The sequence below is a fragment of the Mesoplodon bidens genome (assembly GCF_964165515.1).
Source record: "Mesoplodon bidens genome assembly, chromosome: 4".
Lineage (NCBI taxonomy): Eukaryota > Metazoa > Chordata > Mammalia > Artiodactyla > Ziphiidae > Mesoplodon > Mesoplodon bidens.
The window spans coordinates 61,376,280-61,399,477 of record NC_138160.1 but is presented as its reverse complement, the minus strand read 5'-3'; the positions used below and the strand labels follow the sequence as shown (position 1 = coordinate 61,399,477).

Sequence of the window (23,198 nt, the reverse complement as noted above, 5' to 3'; positions counted from 1 at the left end):
ACACTGCTTGTCACATAGTAGGTGATGTAAAAGACCCAAGGAAATAAGACCCAGGAATATAATGGCAATAAATTATTGAGTCTTCTTTAATTTTAATTCTTTTTTCAATAAATTTTTGTTGAATGAACACTACAGTTGTCAATGGGAGATACAGGAATGCCAAAGAGTCTGACTTGAAATGATTGATAGCAAAATATTGAGTAAAGTGAAAATCACTGCTCCATTCCTGGCCAGAAATATATCATAAACTCACAAAACTCTGTATTTATTCTAGAATTATTTAGAAATATTTTTAAAACTTTCAGGAGCTTCCAAAAATGAAAAAAAAAAGGTCAAGTAAAATTCCATACATACAAATATACTCTTCTTAATGTTTTAAATGTTCTTGGTCTAGCTCTGCTTTTGCCCAATATGCCAATCAAATCTAGCCATTATTGTAGATGTTTTAAAGGAAAACTAGTATGTACTGCAGATGGGATATTTCTCTGGGAAACCCAGGTGATGACCCAAGTAGGCCTCCCAGGGTGATAGCTACTTCCTCCCAATCCTGGTCTGGACCTCAGTTCTACATGTTCAGAAACCAGACATGTCAGCACACCAAGGAGAGATCCATCTCTCAGAAGCAGACTCCCAAGAGTCAACCTCACCATAGACTGATGGAAAAAGCCCAGTTAGTAAAAAAAAAAAAAAAAAAAAAAAAAAACCACAGAATTGCCAAGAAGACTGGCATCCTTTGGGAAGCGCATTCCTGATGGGCAAATTCTAGAGAGCTAAACTTTAATCTTCATGTTACTTTGGAGCATAGAGTTAGAACAAGAGGTCTTAGCTACAGGATTCATATCTTCACGAACTCTACGCCAACACTGCCTAATGCAGCCTTCACTACGATAGGAATACATGTAGCCCTCAAACCAGACGGGTTAAATCCTTTGGTTAGGGGACCCCAACCCCAAGCAGCATTTAGAAGGGCATTGCCAACATCTGTATCTATGACTTTCCCTTTTGTGTTCCTCCATTACTGATGAATTCCCATTCAAAATAACACATTTTAATTTAGATATGTCTATACCTTCAATGGGGTCTTAAAGTGTTAATGATCTCAGAGACTGTCATTCATTCATTCAACAAATATTTGTATTAAGGTCTTTCACAACTTGCCCCACAACTTGACCTTGTCTGCCCCAACAAGATCCGCCTGTCATGGTGAACTCCCCACAATTCCCCACAAAGTTCAGATCCTTTGACAACTTTAACATCTTCCTGGAATGCCATTCTCCCTCTTTTCTGCCTGGTAAACTCTTATTTATTCCTCAAAACGCTATTTAAACATCACTTCCTAGATTAATTTTTTACCACTTCCCAAAGGAATTCCTCTGTGATTCTAGAGCATTGTGCTCAATAACTCTGTCATGGAAAAAACATAATGTACTTACATTCTCTTCACAAGGTACTTATCCCACTGGAAAAAAAAGTTCCTGGATGACACAGATCACAATATACTCATCAGAATATCTCCTGATGTACCTTGTCAGGTATCTGGTTCACAGTTGGTGCTCAACTAATACTTATTAAACGAAATGGCCTTGCTATTTCCATTTTGCTTAACTCCTTTCACTTTTGAATCCTATAGTAATCTGGCTTTGTCCCAACTACAGTACCAAAACTCATCCTGAAAATCACCAGGCCATGTGGAAATTAGGCATTATAGTTGATAAATGCTAGAAGAAACCCTTAGATGATGTTTAGTTATCATTCAGTTCGGGCTTAGTTCCCACTATGCTTTGGTTTAGAATATATTATATTCCATCTATTTTGTACCAGTCAACACTTGGCCATGATAATGTTTTAATTCCTAAAAGTTACTAAGCTTTGTGATCGCCATCCAGAAAGCAGGTAGACCAATAATGATTAGGCTCCCGGCTTCACTAGGTGGGTCTTAGGAGGAAACAGCCCCCTCTGAAGGAAGAGCGCAAGGAAAGAGCAGCCAGTGAGGTGCTTGCTGTGCTCTGATGGGCGAGCGCTGGGATGCGGCTGAGCCTGGTCATCCGCCACACATCCTTCCTGTCTGGGGCTTTCCGTAGAACCCAACCTGCCCCGCTCGACTACTCTTAGACAGGAACTAAGCTGTGGTCAGAGAGGGCTCACTTACACAGCATCAGCTGTGAGGCACAGCACTGTGAGGGGAGAATGCCTGATGCCTGTGCGACCCTGCGACAGGGGCTGGGAGTCTGGAGGATGTACCGTCACTTCACTCGATACACAGACTCTTGCCTTAAAAAGTCTTCCTAGCCTGGCACACTGTGTTTGTTTGAAGGACCATTAGTAGCAGCCAAAACCTTCTTAAAATGCCAGGCCTGAGGAGCCTGTCTCTATCTTTACTACAAGACTGGGCAGCACCCAAGAGTCGCACATCCCTTCCTTCTTCCAGCAACTTCCGGACCTCCTCTCTCTCCTGGATGCTTCTTTTCAGCCTCCTTGATGACATTTTCCTCACCACCAGTCCCACAAGTAGTATTTGGCAGGAAACCTCCCTCTCCCTGGTTAAGGTCGTGGGCAGTTTCCTCTTAAATGAGATGGCTCTCAAAATGCTCGATATCTTAGCCCAAATGGGCAGTGGCCCATTGGGTGCTCTTCTTTGGTTGCTCCCCACCCCCCCGAAATCTCAAAGTGATAAGTCTAAAACTAAACCTTTCTTCTTTCTCCCTCATGCTAAAACCTATACTCTGCATTACCTAACTTGATGAATTGCCTTCCTTTCATAAACTGCCCTCTTCCTCCCCCTTCCAAACTAACCAATGACCAGATCCTTGCTGACTCTACCCCTGGACCAGCTCTCCAATCCATACCTTCCTTCCACTGCCTTAGTCAGGTCTGTACCCCTTATGTGGTCTCCCAGCCTGAAGTCTCTTTATTTACACTTCTCTTCTGGTTATTTATACTTGCTTCCTTGTCCTGGCGGTGTGCAAACATCTGTCATTTCTCCATGCTGAACTATGACTTCCCTGGATACACAAACCCTCTTTTGTTTTTGTTTTTTGTCCGATTATCCCCTGTGGTAACATTTATTATGCTTTGCACATAATAAATTCTCAATAAACAGACTTTGGCAACAGAAAATGGATTATCTTAAAGGGATGGTACTTATTCCCCCAAAGGACAGCTCATTAGATAATTAATTAAATATTTTCTCTAACCTCTTCCCAGCCTGATTAACAATGTTACATATGCACACAGGCCATAAGCACGGACACACGCACACGAGGTATTCCCTTGACTACCTGGAAGTCAATCTTCTAGCAAACACAAAGAGAGGAGCTATCTCCCCCAAAATTAAAACATAAATTGGTTAGCATTCTTCATTCCTAGTTTTCCTTGAGGGAAATGACACAATGCTTCGTGGCAAATGAGAAATTATTTTGCAAATTTATCTCCTCCCAAGGCTATCAAACATGGGCCATGCATCTTCCTCTCTTGCATTTTGATCCCATATAGTGTGGTAATTATATTACAAAGCTATTATCCCATGAAATGAAAATGGCAAAACAATTTACATGCTTGTCTAAAAAAGACTCCATCAGAATGCAATTATAAGTGAAATTACAACGGCAAATTAATTGAAATGCGAGTCCGGAAGGCACAGTTAGGAGACCATTAAAATGCTTCTGTGGAGGACTCACAACGTGGAGTGAAACCACACATTCCTGGGGCCACATTTTTAATTCACTAAAGTAGGTAACATTTACGAAGAGATGAAAATATCTGCGCTCCTATTGTTCCCCAGCATTATCTACACTTGTGCATGCCACCTGGGGGTGTGTAGCACCATCAGGGTTTATGGGTTTATGGGACAGACTGACAGGAGCCCCACATGTGATACTGCACTTCCATTCAGCACAGAGAAGATAAAGGGCTAGCTCAGCTTAGATTTTTCTGAAATGCTTCCAATATAAAAGCTAGGATCATAACATGAAAAGTTTGCTACTCTAAATTTAAGCCTGCAAGTATTGAATATTTGTGTAGATGTATTTCTAACTATCTGTCTTCTTAAAACATTCTGCTCATATATTCCATTAGCAAAATCGTGATAAATATTTTGACTCCGAGGCTTACAGTGGGTAGACTTGCTCACCAAAGGAAAACACAAAAAACAAAATACAGTGCTACGTATGAAACAGATATGCTGAAATGATCAATCTGACAAATAACTAAGGACCCTCCTCTGAACCTGATTTGCATTTTGATAGTTGAACACACAAATGAATCCACCAGCAAAAGCCATGCAATATACGTCCCCACTCCCTCCCCTTCACCCCTCCCGGCTTCTATGGATCCATCTCTTCCAGGTATGAAATTAAAGAAACAAATGCCTAAGTCAGACAGAGAAAGACAAGTATCACATGATATCACTTATATGCAGAACCTAAAAAATTAATTCAGATGAACTTATTTACAAAACAGAAACTCACAGACAGACTCACAGACATAGCAAACAAACTTACTGTCACCAAAGGAGAAAGGGGGGGAAGGGATAAATTAGGAGTTTGGGATGAAAATATACACACTACTATATATAAAATAGATATACAACAAGGACCTAATGTATAGCACAGGGAACTATACTCAATATTTTGTAATAACCTATAATGGAAAAGAATCTAAAAAAGATATATATGTATAACAATCATTTCGCTATATACCTGCAACTAACACATTGTAAATCAACTATATTTCAATAAAAATATTTTAAAAATAAAATTTTATAATGAATATTTAAAAATAAAAAAAGAGACAAATGCTAGGAGTGGATCATATAAGAGAAACAAGATGTAAATCCTTGTCTCATGCATGATTCTCTCTCTTATGTTGTCATAGAGCAGGTAAGTAGATGACATTTAATTTTTTTTCCACAGAAAAATTCTCAGCATCAATAATTGTAACATTACTTAGTAGAGTTACTAAACTACAAAAAGATTTGTATGCTTTGGTTTTTCAAACTTTAGTTTTAAAAAGTCCCTTGGAAACAGAGACACCAAGTATTCTTTCTTTCTTTCACAGACTCTGAAACACATAAAGGTTTAATATGCACATAAACATGTTCTCTGAGGTGAGCTGAGCAAAAGGGGTTTGAAAGGCCTCATGACTTAATGTACCAAGTGTTTGACGTGAACCTTAAGCTTTGGGGATAGTCTGCTGTGCGCATGTTTCTTGGCCTTCTTATTTTCACTCCCATAGGCAAGTGGGAATGTTAACTACAGCTGTGTAACCTTGAGTGCACAGTAACTTTAAAATAAAAATCAAACCTGCTCTCTAGCTATTTTATAGAGAGGTCATATTATTTTAACACATATAATTTAAATACTAATATGATTCGAAATCGATTTTTAAGTCCTATGAGGAAAGGAAGTTTTTCCAGTGTAGGCAAAAAGGTACAAACTTGGAAAAGGAAAAAGTCATCTAGAGACAATTCTATAAATAAGGGTAACTGAAAAAAACCAATAAGCAAACATACACATAGATTATAGAAAAAATAAAAATTGTCAGAGTCCCGAAATTATTTAAACCATAAAGTTATAAATTTGAAATCACATTAGTCAGAGTTTTGTAGAATTAACCTCTGTATTTAGAAAAGTGTCAGATAAGTTTCATATAATGGCTTTGAAAGTTAATAAAGGAGAAACTAATGCAACATTTGTAATAGTGTTAAGTTAAAATGTATTGCTCTAACTTACTTCAAAATGCACAAAAATAGGGGCTTCCCTGGTGGTGCAGTGGTTGAGAGTCCGCCTGCTGATGCAGGGGACACGGGTTCGTGCCCCGGTCCGGGAAGATCCCACATGCCGCGGAGCGGCTGGGCCCGTGAGCCATGGCCGCTGAGCCTGCGCGTCCGGAGCCCGTGCTCCGCAGCGGGAGAGGCCACAACAGTGAGAGGCCTGCGTACAGCAAAAAAAAAAAAAAAGCATAAAAATAAAAGTGGGATTGTTGGATAGATAGATAGATAGATGGATGGCTAGGTGATAAAGAAAATACAGTAAATCTTAACCAGAGAATCTGGGTGGTGGATATATATGGGCATCACTGTACCATTCTTTTGATTCCTTTGCATATTTAAAATTTTTCAAATGTTGGAAAAAATGCAGGGCTCCATATGAAAAGTATTTATTCTATTTGTTAACTGTCCTCAACAAATAAAGCAGTTTCAGAACGTGTCTCTCTAACACGATGCACTCACCTAGCCATCCGGATCCCGAATCTGGTATGCACAGGTCTGTCTCAGCACTGGGCAAAACAAAGCCCACGACAAACACCTCCACGCCATCCGCCATCAGGGCCATGCCCAGGACAAAGAAAAGGGCCCACTGGAAGCGGCCGTGACCACACTCTTGGATTATCAGCTCATACTGCTGGGCTAGTTCTTCCTCGTCAGCTTTCCTCTCTGATTCCAGCTCCCGGCGGTCCTTGTACTCATCGCCCTTGGGCTGCCCCACTGCCACAATGCTGTCCTTCCCTTGGTTCATGTTGGGGATGCCCTGATACTCCCCTTCATAGATTTCATCATCTTCATCGTGACCCTCAGTTGCTTCACTGGAGCCTTCATCATCATTGGCCTCCCCATTATAGGTTTCTCCCGGTGGGTAATAGTCATCATCCTCTTCCTCGTCTTGGAACCGACTGTAGGACCTCTGGGTGTATTCATCCTGGGCCCGGTCCACTGCTTGATTCACCTTCTTTACAGTCTGTTTCTTCACCTCTCTGGCAATGTCCTTGGCACCCTTCATCAGTGAAGTCCTATCCTTATAGGAGTCTTCCATCTTACCTCAACTGATGGCCAATGAGAAGATGGGAATTTTTCACAGACTCTGGTCAGTGGTTCAGTCCTGACAGCATCATCCACTTTGGGTTCAAAATGGAACTGCAAGAGAAGAAAACCCACAGAAGATATTTTAAATTTTTTCCAAGTCTTTTTCACCATCTAATTCTTGGTCTCTTTTCACTGGCCCCATAGACTAAGACACAGAATTCACTTCTCCTTTCTTTTGAGCACTCAGTTTGCTGGTTCTCTGCTCAAGTGAGATAAGAACTTGGAGTATTTAGGGTTTTTACTATTATTATTATTGTTTTTAAGGAACCCTGTCTCCTGGGTAAGTTTGCGTACAATGCACAAGCATTCCCCTGAAAATACAACAGAATATCTTACACCTTTATAAGTACATCCAACTTATTTCAAAAGTGCTAGAAAGGGCTTCCCTGGTGGCGCAGTGGTTGAGAGTCCGCCTGCCGATGCAGGGGACACGGGTTCGTGCCCCGGTCTGGGAAGATCCCACATGCCGCGGAGCGGTTGGGCCCGTGAGCCATGGCCGTTGAGCCTGCGCGTCCGGAGCCTGTGCTCCGCAACGGGAGAGGCCACAACAGTGAGAGGCCCACGTACAGCAAAAAAAAAAAAAAAAAAAAAAAAAAAGTGCTAGAAAGACAGACCCCGACTGAGACAAGTAATATTGCTCACAGATACATACATACGCTGCAAAGGCAAACCCAGAATAGCAAAACAATCCCGTCTGACCTCATTTCCTCACAATGAAGAAACAAACAAACAAAAAACTAAGCAAGCCTCCCCATATACAATGCTATTAAATCATATATGGGTACACCTCATTTTACTGTGCTTTGCTTTATTGCACTTTGCAGATACTGTATTTTCAACACATTGAAGGTTTGTGGCAGCCGAGAGTCAAGCAAATCTATTAGCGTCATTTTTGCAACAATACTTGCTCACTTTGTCTCTCTGTCACATTCTGGAAATTCTTCTAATATTTCAAACGTTTTCCTTATTTGTCATGTGATCTGTGATCAGTGATCTTTGATGTTACTACTATGACTTGCTGAAGGCTCAAGTGATGTTTAGTGTTTTTTAGCAATAAAGTATTTTCTAATTAAGGTATTGTCTATTATTTTTTAGATATAATGCTATTGCACACTTAACCAACTACAGTATAGTATAAACATAACTTTTACAGCACTGGGAAACCAAAAAAATTTGTGTGACTTGCTTTATTGCAATACTCACGTTACCATGGTGGTCTGGAACCGAACCAGCAATATCTCTGAGTTATGCCTATAAATATTTATAAAATACATTTCCTTTCTACCTTCATTGCATCTCCTTCCAGTAAATGATAACAGAGACTCACATGGCACCCAAAACTGACAATGAGTATTTTCCCCGAGTATGGCGGTCATATCTGTAGGAAATTGGAAGGGTTCATCAAATGATTTGACAGACATTTTTGATAATCACTGAATTAGAACATGTGACTTGTCCAGTGGGGATGTGCCCTTTCAGAAGCCACCCCCAGGCCAGCAGGAACAGGGAAGCCACTCCTTTCCCAATGCACCCTGTAAGAACCCCAGGCTTTGTCCCTACCTTCTTCATCTCTAGACACTCCCCCCACAACACACACACACTGCCTGCCACCTTATCTGACTGCAATTAGCTGCTGCCTTGGATACCAGAGTCAGCAGCCTCCCAGGACCCATCACTTGGTTTCCTTTCTCACGGACAGCCCCTTAGGTCTTGGCTCAATCAGGTTGACTTCTTTCACTTGTCCACTGAACTGTCTGCTCTGGTGGCCCAAGTCAGCCAATATCAGGCCCACCTTGCACAGAAATGATATGAAGGTGAAAAAAATCATTCTCCCCCATCATTAATTCCCCAAGCCTTGTGCTGTAGCAGTATTCCAAATACTGATTCATATAATGGCCATTTCTACTCTGTTCTTTTGCATCCAGTGTAAAATACTTGGTAAGCGGCTATTACAAATGTACATTTAAACTGCTCTTCCAGACATGACAGACACACCCAGCAATAAAGACAAAAAGATGTTTGTTTGTAAATGGATTGGGCATCATTACCACTGGATACCTGCAAATGGCCAGTAGGCAAACGGAAGCATGGCTCTGCTCAGGCCTGTGTTTTAGAAGAAGACAAAATGAAATGAAAATAAACATATGATTACAAGGCTTTTTTGCCAAATGTCTTAATGATGTTCCTGTTTGTTCTCCCTTTTCTTTCCATTTTGGAGAGCTGAGAGGCAGGGGAAGGGAGAGATGGGAGGATCCATATGGAGAGTAAGATGGGAAGGCAGTGAGAAACGAGGTTGAGGATGGAGCACTCAGAAAGGTAAGGGGGAGGCAGGAAAAGAGAGAAAAAGGGAGGATGACGATAGATGATGTTGGCGATGGAGAGATGTCTCCTACTTTAAAAATGAAAGGCAGCATTAAAAGATTTCACACAACAAATAGAGCCAACTGGTCTACCATTCATAAATGGACGATTAAATCAGACACGGCACATCAGCTGCTTCCTGGGCACCACGGCAGCAAAAACACCATTAAAGGGAAAGATTGGTGAGTGTGAAAGCAGAGCCTGACCCCTGTAACATGCCATCTACAAACAGCATGCTGGTTAGTAGTGGAAAGCTTCCTCAATTGTTTTTTTCTAATAAACAGTAAAGAAATTGACTGTATTTGGCTTTCCTGCTTTTGTTCCCAGGCACAAATATTCTCATCACAGGCTTTAAGGGGCTCTCACCCACCAAAATTTCCCAGTATGGGAGCCACGTCGATGACAGAAAACAGGCATGGTGTCCTGAAAGTCATGATTGTGACTAGAAAATGGATAATTCTAACTCCCTAAGGGATCTAATCACGTGAGTAATGAAAAGACATTTAAAAAATTTTACAGTTAAACATTTTGGTTTTGAAAAAGAGAAAAAAACACTCCTTGTAAAACTGTTTTTGACTCTGAGGTTAAAACAAAGCCGGTGTGTATGTAAGTTCTCTTTGGGACTCTGGGTTCCTCAGCCAAAAATCGAGGCTCCAGTTGATTTTTGGATCCTTGATGGAAGAGATTAGGTCTTACAGTTTGTAGTCTCACTAAAGTAAAGCAGATTTTTCAGTGCTTTTGTATTGAAACGGGCAATTAGGAATACTTATTCAAAACTTCGGCTTAAATCCAGATGTTTGTAGATGTCACCATTGGAGGAAGTCTCGGGGAAGGGCAGGATCAGGGGGTCTCTCTGTGTTATTTCTTAGGACTTCATGTGAATCTGCAAATGGCCCCAAAATAAAATGTTAAACCGGAAAATAAGTTTCTACCACCTATACCTGGAAAATATGCAAGATGTTTGGCCAGTGGGCAGATTACTCAGGGGGAGAGTTATCTATGACTATTACTCTTTCTGGTAAATGGAAAAATGCAAAAAGCTGGGCTCATTCCAAAGGTCACCAGGAAGATGGCAGCCTGGGATCTATGCTGGAAGGCCAGGCCTGTCTTAAAGCAGCAGTTCTCAGGTGTGGCCTGCACACCAGGGGTGGCCTAAGGGATGTCCATGAGCAGCTGCTTATCACATCATCAATGTCTGCAAACAATATACCTCTGTTTCAGGGTGGATCACCCAGTTACACCACATATATGTGCCAGGCACTGTTTTAATGAAAAACAGTTAATTTAGTGCTTACTCTATGCCAAGAATTGTGATAAGAATTTTACAGTAAGTGCCCTACATAGGAATCTTCAAGTTGCGAACTGTCAAAAGATGCGAACGTGTGTTTGCACATCCAATCACGTAAGTTAGTTCGTGTGTCTGGCATACATTGTCACGTGCGTGCATCCTCTGCAAGTGGCTGTGCTTTTGTGTACTTTATTATACAGTACTGTATAGAGTAGAGTAGTATAGTATCTTTATATCAAGCCCAGGATGTTCAGAGGCAAGGGTAAAAGCAGTGGAGATGTAGCTGGTACTGCTAAAAAGTGCCAAGCGATAACAATGGAAACAAAAGTGAAAATAATTGAGTGGAGCGAGGTGAAAAGATGCTAGATGTTGCTCGTTCTTACAACATGAACTGTTCAACCATCGGCATTATTCTAAAGAACAAGGACAAGATCATGGAAACGTGAAGTCTGCTGTGTCAATGATGTCGACAATAATATTGAAGAAGCGTGGAAAAGTGATGGAGGAGATGGAGAAGCTTCTCAGTGTGTGAATGAAGGATCAGCATCAGCAAGTCCTGCTCAGCTTAATGCTGATTCAAGAGAAAGCTAAAAGCCATTATGAAGACTTGAAGAAGAAACACAGTGAAGAATCAGAAGGCATGTCTTTTAATGCCATCCACGGCTGGTTTTATGCGTTCAAGGATAGAGCCAACCTTCATTCACAATGTAAAAGTAAGTGGCGAGGCAGCAAGTGCAGGTACGGTAGCAGACCGTGAATTTCCTGAAACGCTTCGAGAAATTATTGATGAAGACACGTATTTACCTGAGCAGGTTTTTAATGTGGATGAGACAGGGCTGTACTGGAAGAGGATGCCAGACCAAAGTTACATCAGTAAGGAGAAAAAGTTGATGCCAGGCTATAAAGCAGCAAAGGATAGGCTAACCCTGTTGTTTGGTGGCAATGCTTCTGGCAATATAAAGCTGAAGCCTCTCTTAGTTTATCATTCAGAGAACCCAACAGCCCTTAAAAACATAGCCAAGAGAGCCAAACACTCTTCTTTGTGTTTGTGTGGAAGAGTAACCCCAAAGCCTGGGTTACCCAGGCCATTTTCCAGGACTGGTTTTTCCACCACTGTATCCTGGAGGTAGAGAAATATTGCTTGAAGAAGGACATCCATTCAATATTCTTTTGCTGCTCGACAATACTCTGGGCCACCCCCCATTTATGGACGAATTTCATCCCAAGGTCAAAGTAGTGCATCTGCCATCAAATACTCCATCGCCCATCCAACCTATGGACCAGGGAGTTATAGCGACTTTTAAGAAATATTATTTACGTCATGCTTTTCATCAGGAAGTAAAGGAGAGTGATGAATCAGGAACAACCTTGAGACAATTTTGGAAGGACTATAACATTTACAAGGCCATAAAAAACACTGACTTTGCTTGATGTAAGGTTACAGCCGTCATCATGGGGTTTGGAAGAACCTCTGCCCACAGTTTGTTCACTGTGGCTAGCCAGCATTTCTCTATGGATGATACAGTGCATAGACTCACATTCAGAAGCGACCTCTTTGACCTGAGTAGTGAAACCAGAAAGCCGTCCAGTCATGGCAGCCGCTCCGGTGGTGCATATACCAACATAAAATGACCAATTCAGTTTTCCTGATATGTAATCATTCAAAGACTTGAATAGTTCTGCAGCTATGGTGTTGGCTGGCAACAAAACTGCACATAACATATCCTCATGTACATCATCCTGAAAAAATATCACACAAAAACAAGCATTTTGGGGCTTCCCTGGTGGCGCAGTGGTTGAGAATCTGCCTGCCAATGCAGGGGACACAGGTTCGAGCCCTGGTCTGGGAAGATCCCACATGCCGTGGAGCAACTAATCCCGTGAGCCACAACTACTGAGCCTGTGCGTCTGGAGCCTGTGTTCCGCAACAAGAGAGGCCGCGACAGTGAGAGGCCCGCGCACTGCGATGAAGAGTGGCCCCCGCTTGCCACAACTAGAGAAAGCCCTCGCACAGAAATGAAGACCCAACACAGCCATAAATAAATAAATAAATAAATTTTTAAAAACAAGCATTTTTGCCTTATTGTCAGCAGCGGCAGACTCGTCAACCTGGATTGCGTATCACAGGGACTCATTAATCCTCTCTGACAATTGTGCCTCAGTATCCTCTGCTATTTCATTAATTCGTCTAGTTATGGTGCTGCCGAAAGAGGAACACGTGCCACCTTATGGACTGCAGCTTCTCTTAAAAGTTCATGACAAATGTCCTTAGCAGCAGGCAGGATCAACTCTTCACCAACAGTAAGGGGCTTCTTAGCTTTAGCAATGCTGTTAGCCACTAAGAATGATGCTCTCAGCACAGACACATTTGATGACGTGGTGGCCTTCAATAATTGCTTCTGTTCTTCATGTTCACATTTTTTTCTTTTGAAAAACTCCAAAGCCTTCTCTTCTAATGCAGGGTGCTTGGTCTCCACGTGGCGAAGCAGTTTTGAAGTTTTCATGGTTTCGTTGCATAGCTGGTCGCCACATATTATACAAAGCAAGTTTGGAGAACGTGAATCACCTGTTGTGATGAAACCATAATTTAAGTAGGACTCTTGGTATCTTCTCTTAAATGCAGCTTTCTTCTTGCTGGCAGTCTTAGAGTCTTCTGCTTTCTCATCATTGGGTCTTTCCTCCTTTTCAAAGAAGCTCTCCAGCGACGTTTGGTTTTTACTCATTTTGGCTAGGGTTAGCTTGCGGGCTTACCAAAACTGTGACTGAGACAAGTGTGCAGTGTGGGAAAGAGGCGTGGATGGAAGTGGTAAATAAAATAATGGGCGGGCCACATGCGGACAAAAATAAGTGTCAGATTCTGACTTAAAGCCTGCCACCGGATGCAGCTGTACAATTGAAGTACATCAACTCACTTGCCACTATAAAGCCTGCCACCAGACGCAGCTTAATTGTCACTTGCTACTCACTGATAGGGTTTTGATATGAGTCTGCAAGCAATTTATTTATTATGGTCTCTATGTGGTCAAACCTCTCTGCTAATGATAATCTGTATTTGCAGCCACTCCCCAGCTCTGGCATCACTGCCTCAGCTCCACCTCAGATCATCAGGCATTAGATTCTCATAAGGAGCGCGCAGCCTAGACCCCTCGCATGTGCAGTTCACAGTAGGGTTTGCGATCCTATGAGAATCTAAGGCCACCACTGATTTGACAGGAGGCGGAGCTCAGGCGGTAATGCGAGCGATGGGGAGCGGCTGTAAATACAGATGAAGCTGCACTTGCTCTCCAGCTGCACACCTCCTGCTGTGTGGCCCGGTTCCTAACAGGCCACGGACCGGTACTGGTGCATGGCCTGGGGGTTGAGAACCCCTGTCCTAGAGTAATGAAAATAAAAACAAAAGGGACTTAATTAAATTTCAAAGCTTTTGCACAGCAAAGGAAACCATAAGACGAGAAGACAACCCTCACAGAAGGAGGCAAACTGAGATCAACAGAGCTCCAGGGCAATGCCGGGGCTGGTGGACAGCTAGGCTGGCTCACACCCCATAGCTCACTCCGGCACACCAGCCTGGCAGCCCTGTGACATGTTACCACAAGTCAGAGGCCCATGGGACGGCTCTTGACTGCCCAGTCCCAAATGTTAATTCCACAAACCCTGAGGGTCTTCCGAATTAGATCAATAGTTCCACCAGGAACATGCCTTTGCCCAAGACAGCACCCTGCCTACTAACTTTACAGGCAAGAAAAGCAATTCCACCAAGTGCTTTCCTACTGATGCTGCACTGCCAAGGATATTCATGCGCCACACCCTGCAGTCGCAGAGCACGCCCACAAGCGATACTCCCTCCGTGCCCTTGGTTTCAAGCAGAGGGGGCCTTTGTGACATGCATGCTAGAAAACACTTCACTATTTAGTAGGGAGACACCACTTACATTTGTTAGTTGACGAAAAATACTGTGGGAGGTCATTTCTCTGAAGAACAGATGGTAACAACATGCAACCCCTAATTGTTATTCTGTTTCTATGGAAAATCAGAGCTGACTTAAGTCATTGTGTCTTGAAATATCTCTTCTGGGCACAAACCATTGTGTTGGTTTCTTAATACAATACATCTGAGATATAGAAAATTCTAGGGACTCCACTTAAAAAAGAGTAAAACTAATAAACAAGTTCAGAAGTATATTAGTTCCCTAGGGCTGCCAGAACAAAGTACCACAAACTGGGTGGCATGAAACAACAGAAATTGATTATCTCCCAGTTCTGGAGACTGAACATCTGAAATCAACCTGTCAGCAGGGCCATGCTTCCTCTAAAATCTGTAGGAGAAAATCGTTCCTTGCCTCTTCCTAGTTTCTCATGGTGGCCAGCAATCCTTGGCTTGCAGCTGCATCACTCCAATCTCTGCTCTGTCCCTGTGTCTGTGTCCAAACTTCCCTCTTCTTATAAGGACAATAGTCCTGTTGGGGTCCACTCTGACGACCTAATCTTAACTTGATTACATCTGTAAAGACTCCATTTCCAAACAAGGTCACATTCACAGGTACTGGGGCTTTGGATTGTAACATATCTTTGGGGGAGATGCTATTCAACCCATAAAACTGTTAGAAAACTGACTGTAAATGAAATGAACCCATATTTGACCATACTTAAGAATTATGACATATGATCCCTCTCTGATCTCCAAAATGAGATTGGCAGATACTTCAAGTCTCAGAGATATACTGTCCATTTGACATAGTAAATGGCACAATTCTTATAACCTCAGAGGTTAGCCCTTTACATCTCCTCTGATATTAGAACAGAAAGAAGAAAAATAGAATGTTTATGAACACATATGAAACATTCCGATCACTTTCCTTTTGTCCTTTCTTTCATTCCTTCACTGCAATCTTCATGTATCTTAAAGTCGTATGCAATAAGACAGCAAGCAATTAAGACTTGAAAACTAGTTCCTGAACACAAAGTCTTCTTTTGAGTTTCCCTCTCCAAGGGGCTGACAGCAAAAAGGTCGGTTCCATAATCATAAACTCACAAAGACCATCAAAAGGAAAAGAAAGTCAGACAGTTTGCCCTTACATCACTAGTTTGCCAGTTACTGGCTGGGGGACCTTGGGCTACAGTCAAAAGTACAATGGTGAAAATAACAGGAAAACAACATAAGCACACAGCACATTAGTTAGACAACCTCTTCTTTGTCTACACAATGCCAGACACCAGATCATTTTTTTTTCAGCACAATCAAACAAATTAACAAGTTGTCTCCATTTGCTTTATGATGGGAGTACTGAACTCAAATTTTATTTCCATTTGATCCCTAGGTCAAGGAGAAGATAATTAAGGCTTCAGCCTGAAAACAAAATATATGGTTTCTTATGTCCTAAAAGGTTCCATGATTTTAAGGTTACACAATGAAAAGAAATTTTTTCCTCTATAGCATACAGATATATAGTTTTTCTAGAACAGAAAGATATTTTCCCCTCTAATACGGTGAAGAATAGAATTTCAACAACACCTGTGCTTAGAAAAACACATATATATTAAAACACTTCTTTAGAGCAAGTTCTTCCAATGTTGCCCATGGCTCTCCTCTAGGATAAGCCTCGTGTCTGAACTGGAGACGCCCTGCTCCCATATTCCTATCACTGTCCCTCAATGTGACTCTTGCAAATGTTTTTTTTCCTCAGTCCCTCTCTTTATGTCCTCCTTTATCCCTACGTGGGAGACATCACTCCCTTGTAACTGACCACATTATGGAACAGAAGTTACTTTAGTATTTTCATATTACTGTTTAATTATATGTCTTTGCTATTACTTCTTAAAAAGCAAGTATTTTTAAAAATGCCTCCTAAATGCTTAAAAGGATTCTTAAGTTGCTTTCACGTCACATGATTTGTCGTTGAGTCCCACCCTCTGCCAATCACGGATCAGTGGCCCTTAAAAAATGTTCCCTATGCTCAGTGTAGATAAACACTTCCAAAAAAGAATCCCGTAGAACAAATACCTTCAACATTTGCCTACTGTGTTGTGTAGACTAAATGTGAGTGATCTTTTCTTGAGATGTGGTTTTTGCATGCTTAGGTGTAATGTAAAGTTTAAAAGGATCTGTAGATATTTTACTGAATTCAAGAATTAAACATTATTTTTAAATGGCTGATCTTAAAAAACACTGTGAAAAAGTAATTCTTTTGCGAAAATTTTTCCTTTATGGGTCTTCAAGTACTCCTCATAGATCTTATGTAATCAATTCTTAACTGGCAAACATAGTACCAAATGAAGGTGCAATTAAAAATAATCTGAAAACTATAAGGTGCTATTTGCATGTTGTATCTAAACGTGTATACACAAAATCTGACTCTTGTGCCAGTTCATTACTCTATGGCAGCATTTTCTAAATGGGTTCAGTATGTCAGAGAAATATTAATAGGTGTTATTATAAATTACACATTTAGAATTCACAAAAGCAACAAGGTCTCATTGTTGAGATTAAGCAAAAAGTTTATAATCCTCACATCTTGCAACACTCTGTCGCTCTTGAATTAGAATACTTCAAAACTTGTTACTGATGTCATGTTTGGATCACTTATTGATTTTCTTAAGAAGCCTAATATTAGAAGTGTTTATTTTTCCATTGGATTATTTGGTCATTTCTGGCAGTGTTTAATTTTTGTGTGTTCTCATTTTTGTGGTCTACTTTTTTGGTTTTTTTTTTTTGCGGTACGCAGGCCTCTCACTACTGTGGCCTCTCCCGTTGCGGAGCACAGGCTCCGGACGCGCAGGCTCAGCGGCCATGGCTCACGGGCCCAGCCGCTCCGCGGCATGTGGGATCTTCCCGGACTGGGGCACGAACCCGCGTCCCTTGCATCGGCAGGCAGACTCTCAACCACTGCGCCACCAGGGAAGCCCTTTGTGGTCTACTTTAACCCAGTGTGTATCACATTTCTTGAGCTTCTATTGGTGATCTGGGAATACATTCATTCTTTTAACATTCAGCAGATGTTCACTGACTTTCTCCTATGTGTCAGGCACTGTTCTAGGCACCCAGGATGCAACAATGACAAGCAAGATCCCTGCTGTGGGGGGTTTTCATGCTAGCATGGGGAGAAACACAATAAACATACAAATATAAATGATGTGGTTTATTAGAAGCTAATCTATTATATGAAAAATAAAGAGCAAGGTAAGGGGAATTGAGAGCAGGGAGGGGAAGGTTGTAGTAATAATTAGGAAACTCAGGGTAGGCCTCACTGAGATGAGATCTGGGAAATGAATTAAGGGAGGTGAGAGTCATCCAGGAAGTTATACAGAGAAAGAATGCTCAGGGAAGAGAAGACAGAATGAAATCCCTAAGTCAGGATAATGCTTGGTGTATTAGAGGAACAGCAAGGAGGCCAGTGTGCTTGGAACAGTGTTAGAAAGAAGAGTGGGGGATGAACGCAGAAAGATAACAAAGGGTCAGATAATGTAAAGCCTCGTGGCCATTTGCAAAGACTTTGGCTTTACTCTGAGTATGATGAGGACCATTGCAGGAATTTGAGCAGAGAAGGGAAATGATCTTTCTTTCTTTCTTCCTTCCTTCCTTCCTCCCTCCCTCCCTCCATCCTTTTTTTTTTTTTTTTTTTTTTTTTTTGCTGCTTCGGGTCTAGTTGCGGCACGTGGGATCTTTCGTTGTGGCGCGCGGGTTTCTCTCTAGTTGTGGTGAGTGAGCTTCTCTCTCGTTGGCATGTGGGTTTTCTCTCTCTAGTTATGGCGCGCCGGCTCCAGGGCGCGCGTGCTCAGTAGTTGCAGTGCACAGGCTTAGTTGCCCCGAGGCACGTGGGATCTTAGCTCCCTGACCAGGGATCGAACCCGCGTCCCCTGCATTGGAAGGTGGATTCTTTACCGCTGGACCACCAGGGAAGTCCCTGACTTCCTTTTAAGAGATTTCCCTGGCTTCTATGCTAAGAATGGGCTCTACAGGACAAGAGTAGAAGTAGAGACCACGTGGGAAGCTACGTCAGTAATTCAGGTGGTTCAGACAGGGATTGGGGTGGCAGCAGCAGAGGTATTAAGAAATGTCAGATCCTGGATATAATTTGACAGTAGAGACTTCCTGATGTGTGGTATGAGAGGGAAAAGAGCAAGGTGAAGGATGGATTTCCCATAATCTGAGATGGCGTAGGCTGCAGGAGCAGATTTTGGGGGTGGGTGGGGAGAAGGGATCAAGAATTCAGTTTTTGGACCAACTAAATTTAATGTATGGATTAGACATCCAACAAAGATGTTGAGTACGTAGTTGAAGTTCAGGGACATTGGTCTGGATCCAAGTTATATACATTGGGGAGTCAACAGCATTTGGGAGGGTTTTAAAGCCACAGGAATGGATGAGACAACCAAGAGAGTGTGTGTAGGTAGGAAAGAGAGAAGAGAGGGAAGAATTGCACCTTGGATCACTGGAAGGTTATGAGGTTGGAAAGAAGAGGATAACCAGCAGAGTGGACTGAGGAGTAAGCTACGTGGCAGGAGGAGGTCCAGGAGGGTGTAATTTTATAGGAAATTAATGATGAGAGTGTCAGGGTCATGTGTATCAGCCAGGATCCAGCCAGGAGAATGAACTGAGTTTAATGTAAATAATTATAAGTATAAAATTGCTAACCAGGTAACCAAGAGGGTGAAAAGAGAACTCTAAGGTATCATGAAGGTAGAAACTGCAAGAAAAAAACTACCACCGCTAGGGCACGAAGAATGAGGTTTAAATTACTAAAGAAGCTTAAAGGAAGGGTCCCACAGAGCTGAGTTCAGTCCCTTGAGAAGCAGGGTTTTTCTGAGCTCAAAGAGGTACCCCATGAGTCTGGGAATGCTTTTCTAAAAGAGGCTGTCAGCCATCTGGTGCTTATGTCGTTGAGAGGGCTATGAAGAGGTGGTGTATTCATTTTCCAGGGCTGTCATACAAACTGTCATACAAATTGTTTGTTGTCATACAAACCTGGTGGCTTAAGACAGCAGAAATTTATCCTCTCACAGTCTGGAGGCTTGAAACCTTAAATCAAGGTGTCAGCAGGGCCATGGTCCCCCTGAAGGCTCTGAGGGGAAATCTGTTCCATGCCTCTCCTAACTTCTGGTGGTTGCCAGCAATCCTTGCCGTTCCTTAGCTTGAAGGCACATCACTCCAATCTCTGCCTCAGTCTTCACATGGCCTTCTGATAAGGACACTAGTCATCAGGCTTAGGGGCCACTCTAATCCAGTATAACCTCATCTTAACTAATTACACCTGCAAAAACTCTATTTCCAAACAGGTCCCATTCTGAGGTTCTTGGGAGACATGAATTTTGAAGGGATAGTAGGCAATCCAGTACAGGCAGGTTCTTCAAGTGCTGGGAAAATGGCAAACTGGAATCATATGCAACAACAGGAAGGCACTGTCGTATCTGGGGTGAAGAGGCTTTTCTAAGCCGTGACACTCACAAGAACCACATGCAGACAGGAAACCCATGGGAAGCAGATGAGAAGGAGCAAGCCCATCTTTCTCCTGTAGCCTCCCAGGCTCCCTCTAGCATCCCCTATGCAGAGCCTAACAAGGAGCCATCTCAGAAATCTACTTTGCAGTTTCACCTCCAGCATCTCAAACATAATCATAGAAAGGTAGGTTTGGGGCTGAGAGGCAATATCTTAACTGGCACAAGGAGGGAATGGTCAACTGTGTCACAAGTTGCTGTTCGGTAAAGAAAAATGAGAATTGATAATTGCCCACTGGATTTAGCTTCAATTGTTCCATGATCATATAAGTTCAGAAAGTGCAGTTCTAGGACTTTTTGTTGGACTGGCCAGGCATTTCAGCACTTTGGCCAGCTCCTTTCCAACAGGGCTCAGCTGATTCTGACTGATGTTATAACAGTTAACAGTCATCATACACGTGTTCATCTACCAAATGCTCTCAGTGCTACCCACAGCCACCAGAAACCCTGTCCCTCCCTCTGCTGAATTTTATTTTGGTGATTGCAAATGAGTTAAAGTCACCTTGGAAAGGAAGCTATTCCTAAGGCCAACCATAGACTACATAGAGAGGCTACCAAGGAAAATCAGGCAACAAGCTTAGAAGAAAATGAAAATTCAGTTCCCTCCCTTTTTCCTCCACTTCTGTAATTTCAGTACAAAGTCCATGGATGATTGAAAGCAGGTGCTTATGTTTTCTTAGTCTGTCTCTTCAGAGGGTGACAGAAGTAAGTAAAAGGAGTAGAGAGAAGTTGTTTTGGTAAATCTAGAGCAAATTCAGTGTACATTTTAGAGCCCTAGATGCATCCTTGATATCTCATTGACTTGAGGGGGGAAATATTTTCCATTCTTCCTTAAAGTAAAATTCATAAATCATGCTACTTTCCTGATTATTTAAAAACATACAATACAGAATAAAAACAAAGAAAAGACAATATAAAACCAGCATTCAACTGTGAATGAAGAAGCCTGGATTCCAAGACCATCTTTGTAATTAACTAGTTACATAGCTTTGAGCAATTGTTTCAAAAGCTTTGGTCCATTTTCTCCATCTGTTAATGAGAAAGCTAGCATCAAGGATCTCAAAAAAAGCTCTCTACTTTTGACTTGTATTACCTAACTACTAAATCTAGCATGTATGGTTATCAGTGTTATTATCTGATTACCATGATTTTTTTTTGTGTGTGTGTGTGTGGTACGCAGGCCTCTCACTGTTGTGGCCTCTCCCGTTGTGGAGCACAGGCTCCGGACACGCAGGCTCAGCGGCCATGGCTCACGGGCCCAGCCGCTCCGCGGCATGTGGGATCCTCCCGGATCAGGGCACGAACCTGTGTCCCCTGCATCGGCAGGCGGACTCTCAACCACTGCGCCACAAGGGAAGCCCTTCATCTGTTTTTTATTTATTTTATTTTATTTAACTTTCTATTTTATATTGAAGTATAGCTGATTAACAATGTTGTGTTAGTTTCAGGTGTACAGCAAAGTGATTCAGTCATACATATACACGTATCAAGGACCTACTGTATAGCACAGGGAATTCTGCTCAATACAATGTAACAACCTAAATGGGAAAAGAATTTGAAAAAGAATAGGTACGTTTATTTATTTTACGCTTAATATATGTTTATGGTGTTGCCGAAAGGGCATGATTTGGAACTATCAGAACTATTAGGAGAATCTCAGCTTTAGTCTCCCATGAATGAAAACACCATTCAATAAATTTCCCTCCCTGTATGTGCTAAATGGACAATAGGCACACTGTGTACACTAGAAACCTAGATAAAGAACAAGAAAACTGGACACTATCATTCAGTGGCTTGGGTGAGCCTGTGGAAGCAAACAAATGCCAAGGAAAAAAGGTGGAAAGACTCTATCCTCTTCTAGATAGGCAGGTGAGGAGTAAGAAACTGCCATTCGCTGGCTGCAGGGCAGAGTGTAATGAGATCAAAATATGGGTTTGCTAGGAATTAGCTCTGGGGAAGTCAATTCTGCCCAACTGATCAGAGGAGGACAGTGCTTGGTGGAGCCTGGGTCAATTAGCAGGAACTAGAGTCCATCCAGAGGGCAGTGGGGTAGGGGGGCACCAGGAAGAAAGTCAGTTACTGAAGACCAGGATAGGAGGTGCTAAGGGCAGGGACACCAAGTCAGAAACAAATCTAGATTATGTGGAAGAACAACTTGGAGAGGAGACGCATTGTTTTAAAATCTTTCGTTAAGACATAATTTATATACAATAAAACTCACCCTTTTGAGTATATTAGAGTACTTCAAGTTTTGACAAACACACCACACATCACGATCAAGATCTAGAACAGTTCTACCACAAACATCTCAAGCCCATCTGTAGTCAACCTTTCCCCTAACTTCAGCCCCTGGCAACCATTTTTGGCCATTTCCAGAATGTCATATAATCACACAGTATGGAGCTTCTGTATCTGGCTGCTTCCACTTTGTATAATGCATTTGAGATTCATCTTTGTTACATTTATCAGTAGTTTGCTCCTTTTCTTTTTTATTAATGAGTAGTATTCCATTGTACAGATGAACCACAATTTGTTTATCCATTCACCACCTGAAACACATCTGTGTTGTTTCCAACTCTTGAAGATATGAAGAAAGCCCATATAAACATTCACATACAGTTTTTTTGTGTGAACATAAGCTTTTATTTCACTTGGGTAAATATGAAGGATGGGGACCAATGGATTGTATAGAGATGCTAAATTTTATAAAAAACTGCCAAACTTTTTTCCAAAGTACCTGTTGTATTTCCACCAGCAATGTTATAAGAGTTCCAAGTGTTCTGCATCTTTGCCAGCACTAAGTATTGTCAGTTTGTCTTTTTTAGTCATTCTAGTATGTATGAACCTTGATCCATACCTGTTCTAATCTCCCATGAATGAAAATATGTTATAATAAGTTCCCATCTGTGTATGTGAAATGAACAACAGGCACACGTGTAGTTATAATTTGCATTTCCTTAATGAGAAATGACATTGAACATCTTTCCTTGTGCTCATCTGTCATCCACAACTCTTCTTTGGTGAAGTGTCTGTTGAAATATCTTGTCCATTTATTTATTTTTAACATCTTTATTGGAGTATAATTGCTTTACAATGGTGTGTTAGTTTCTGCTGTATAATAAAGTGAATCAGCTATACATATCTTATGATATCTCCTCCCTCTTGAGTCTCCCTCCCACCCTCCTTATCCCACCCCTCT

General features: G+C 41.8%; 1 protein-coding gene across 1 annotated transcript in view; it reads right to left on the bottom strand.

Moving 5' to 3' along the window:
• The window catches only part of SV2C (synaptic vesicle glycoprotein 2C), a 207,182-nt gene that overhangs the window by 165,468 nt on the left and 18,516 nt on the right, over positions 1 to 23,198 (bottom strand). The window contains exon 2 of the mRNA XM_081230827.1: positions 6,230 to 6,910. Coding sequence (XP_081086953.1) covers positions 6,230 to 6,809 — 580 coding nt within the window. The 5' untranslated portion in view covers positions 6,810 to 6,910. The remainder of the gene's footprint in view (positions 1 to 6,229; positions 6,911 to 23,198) is intronic.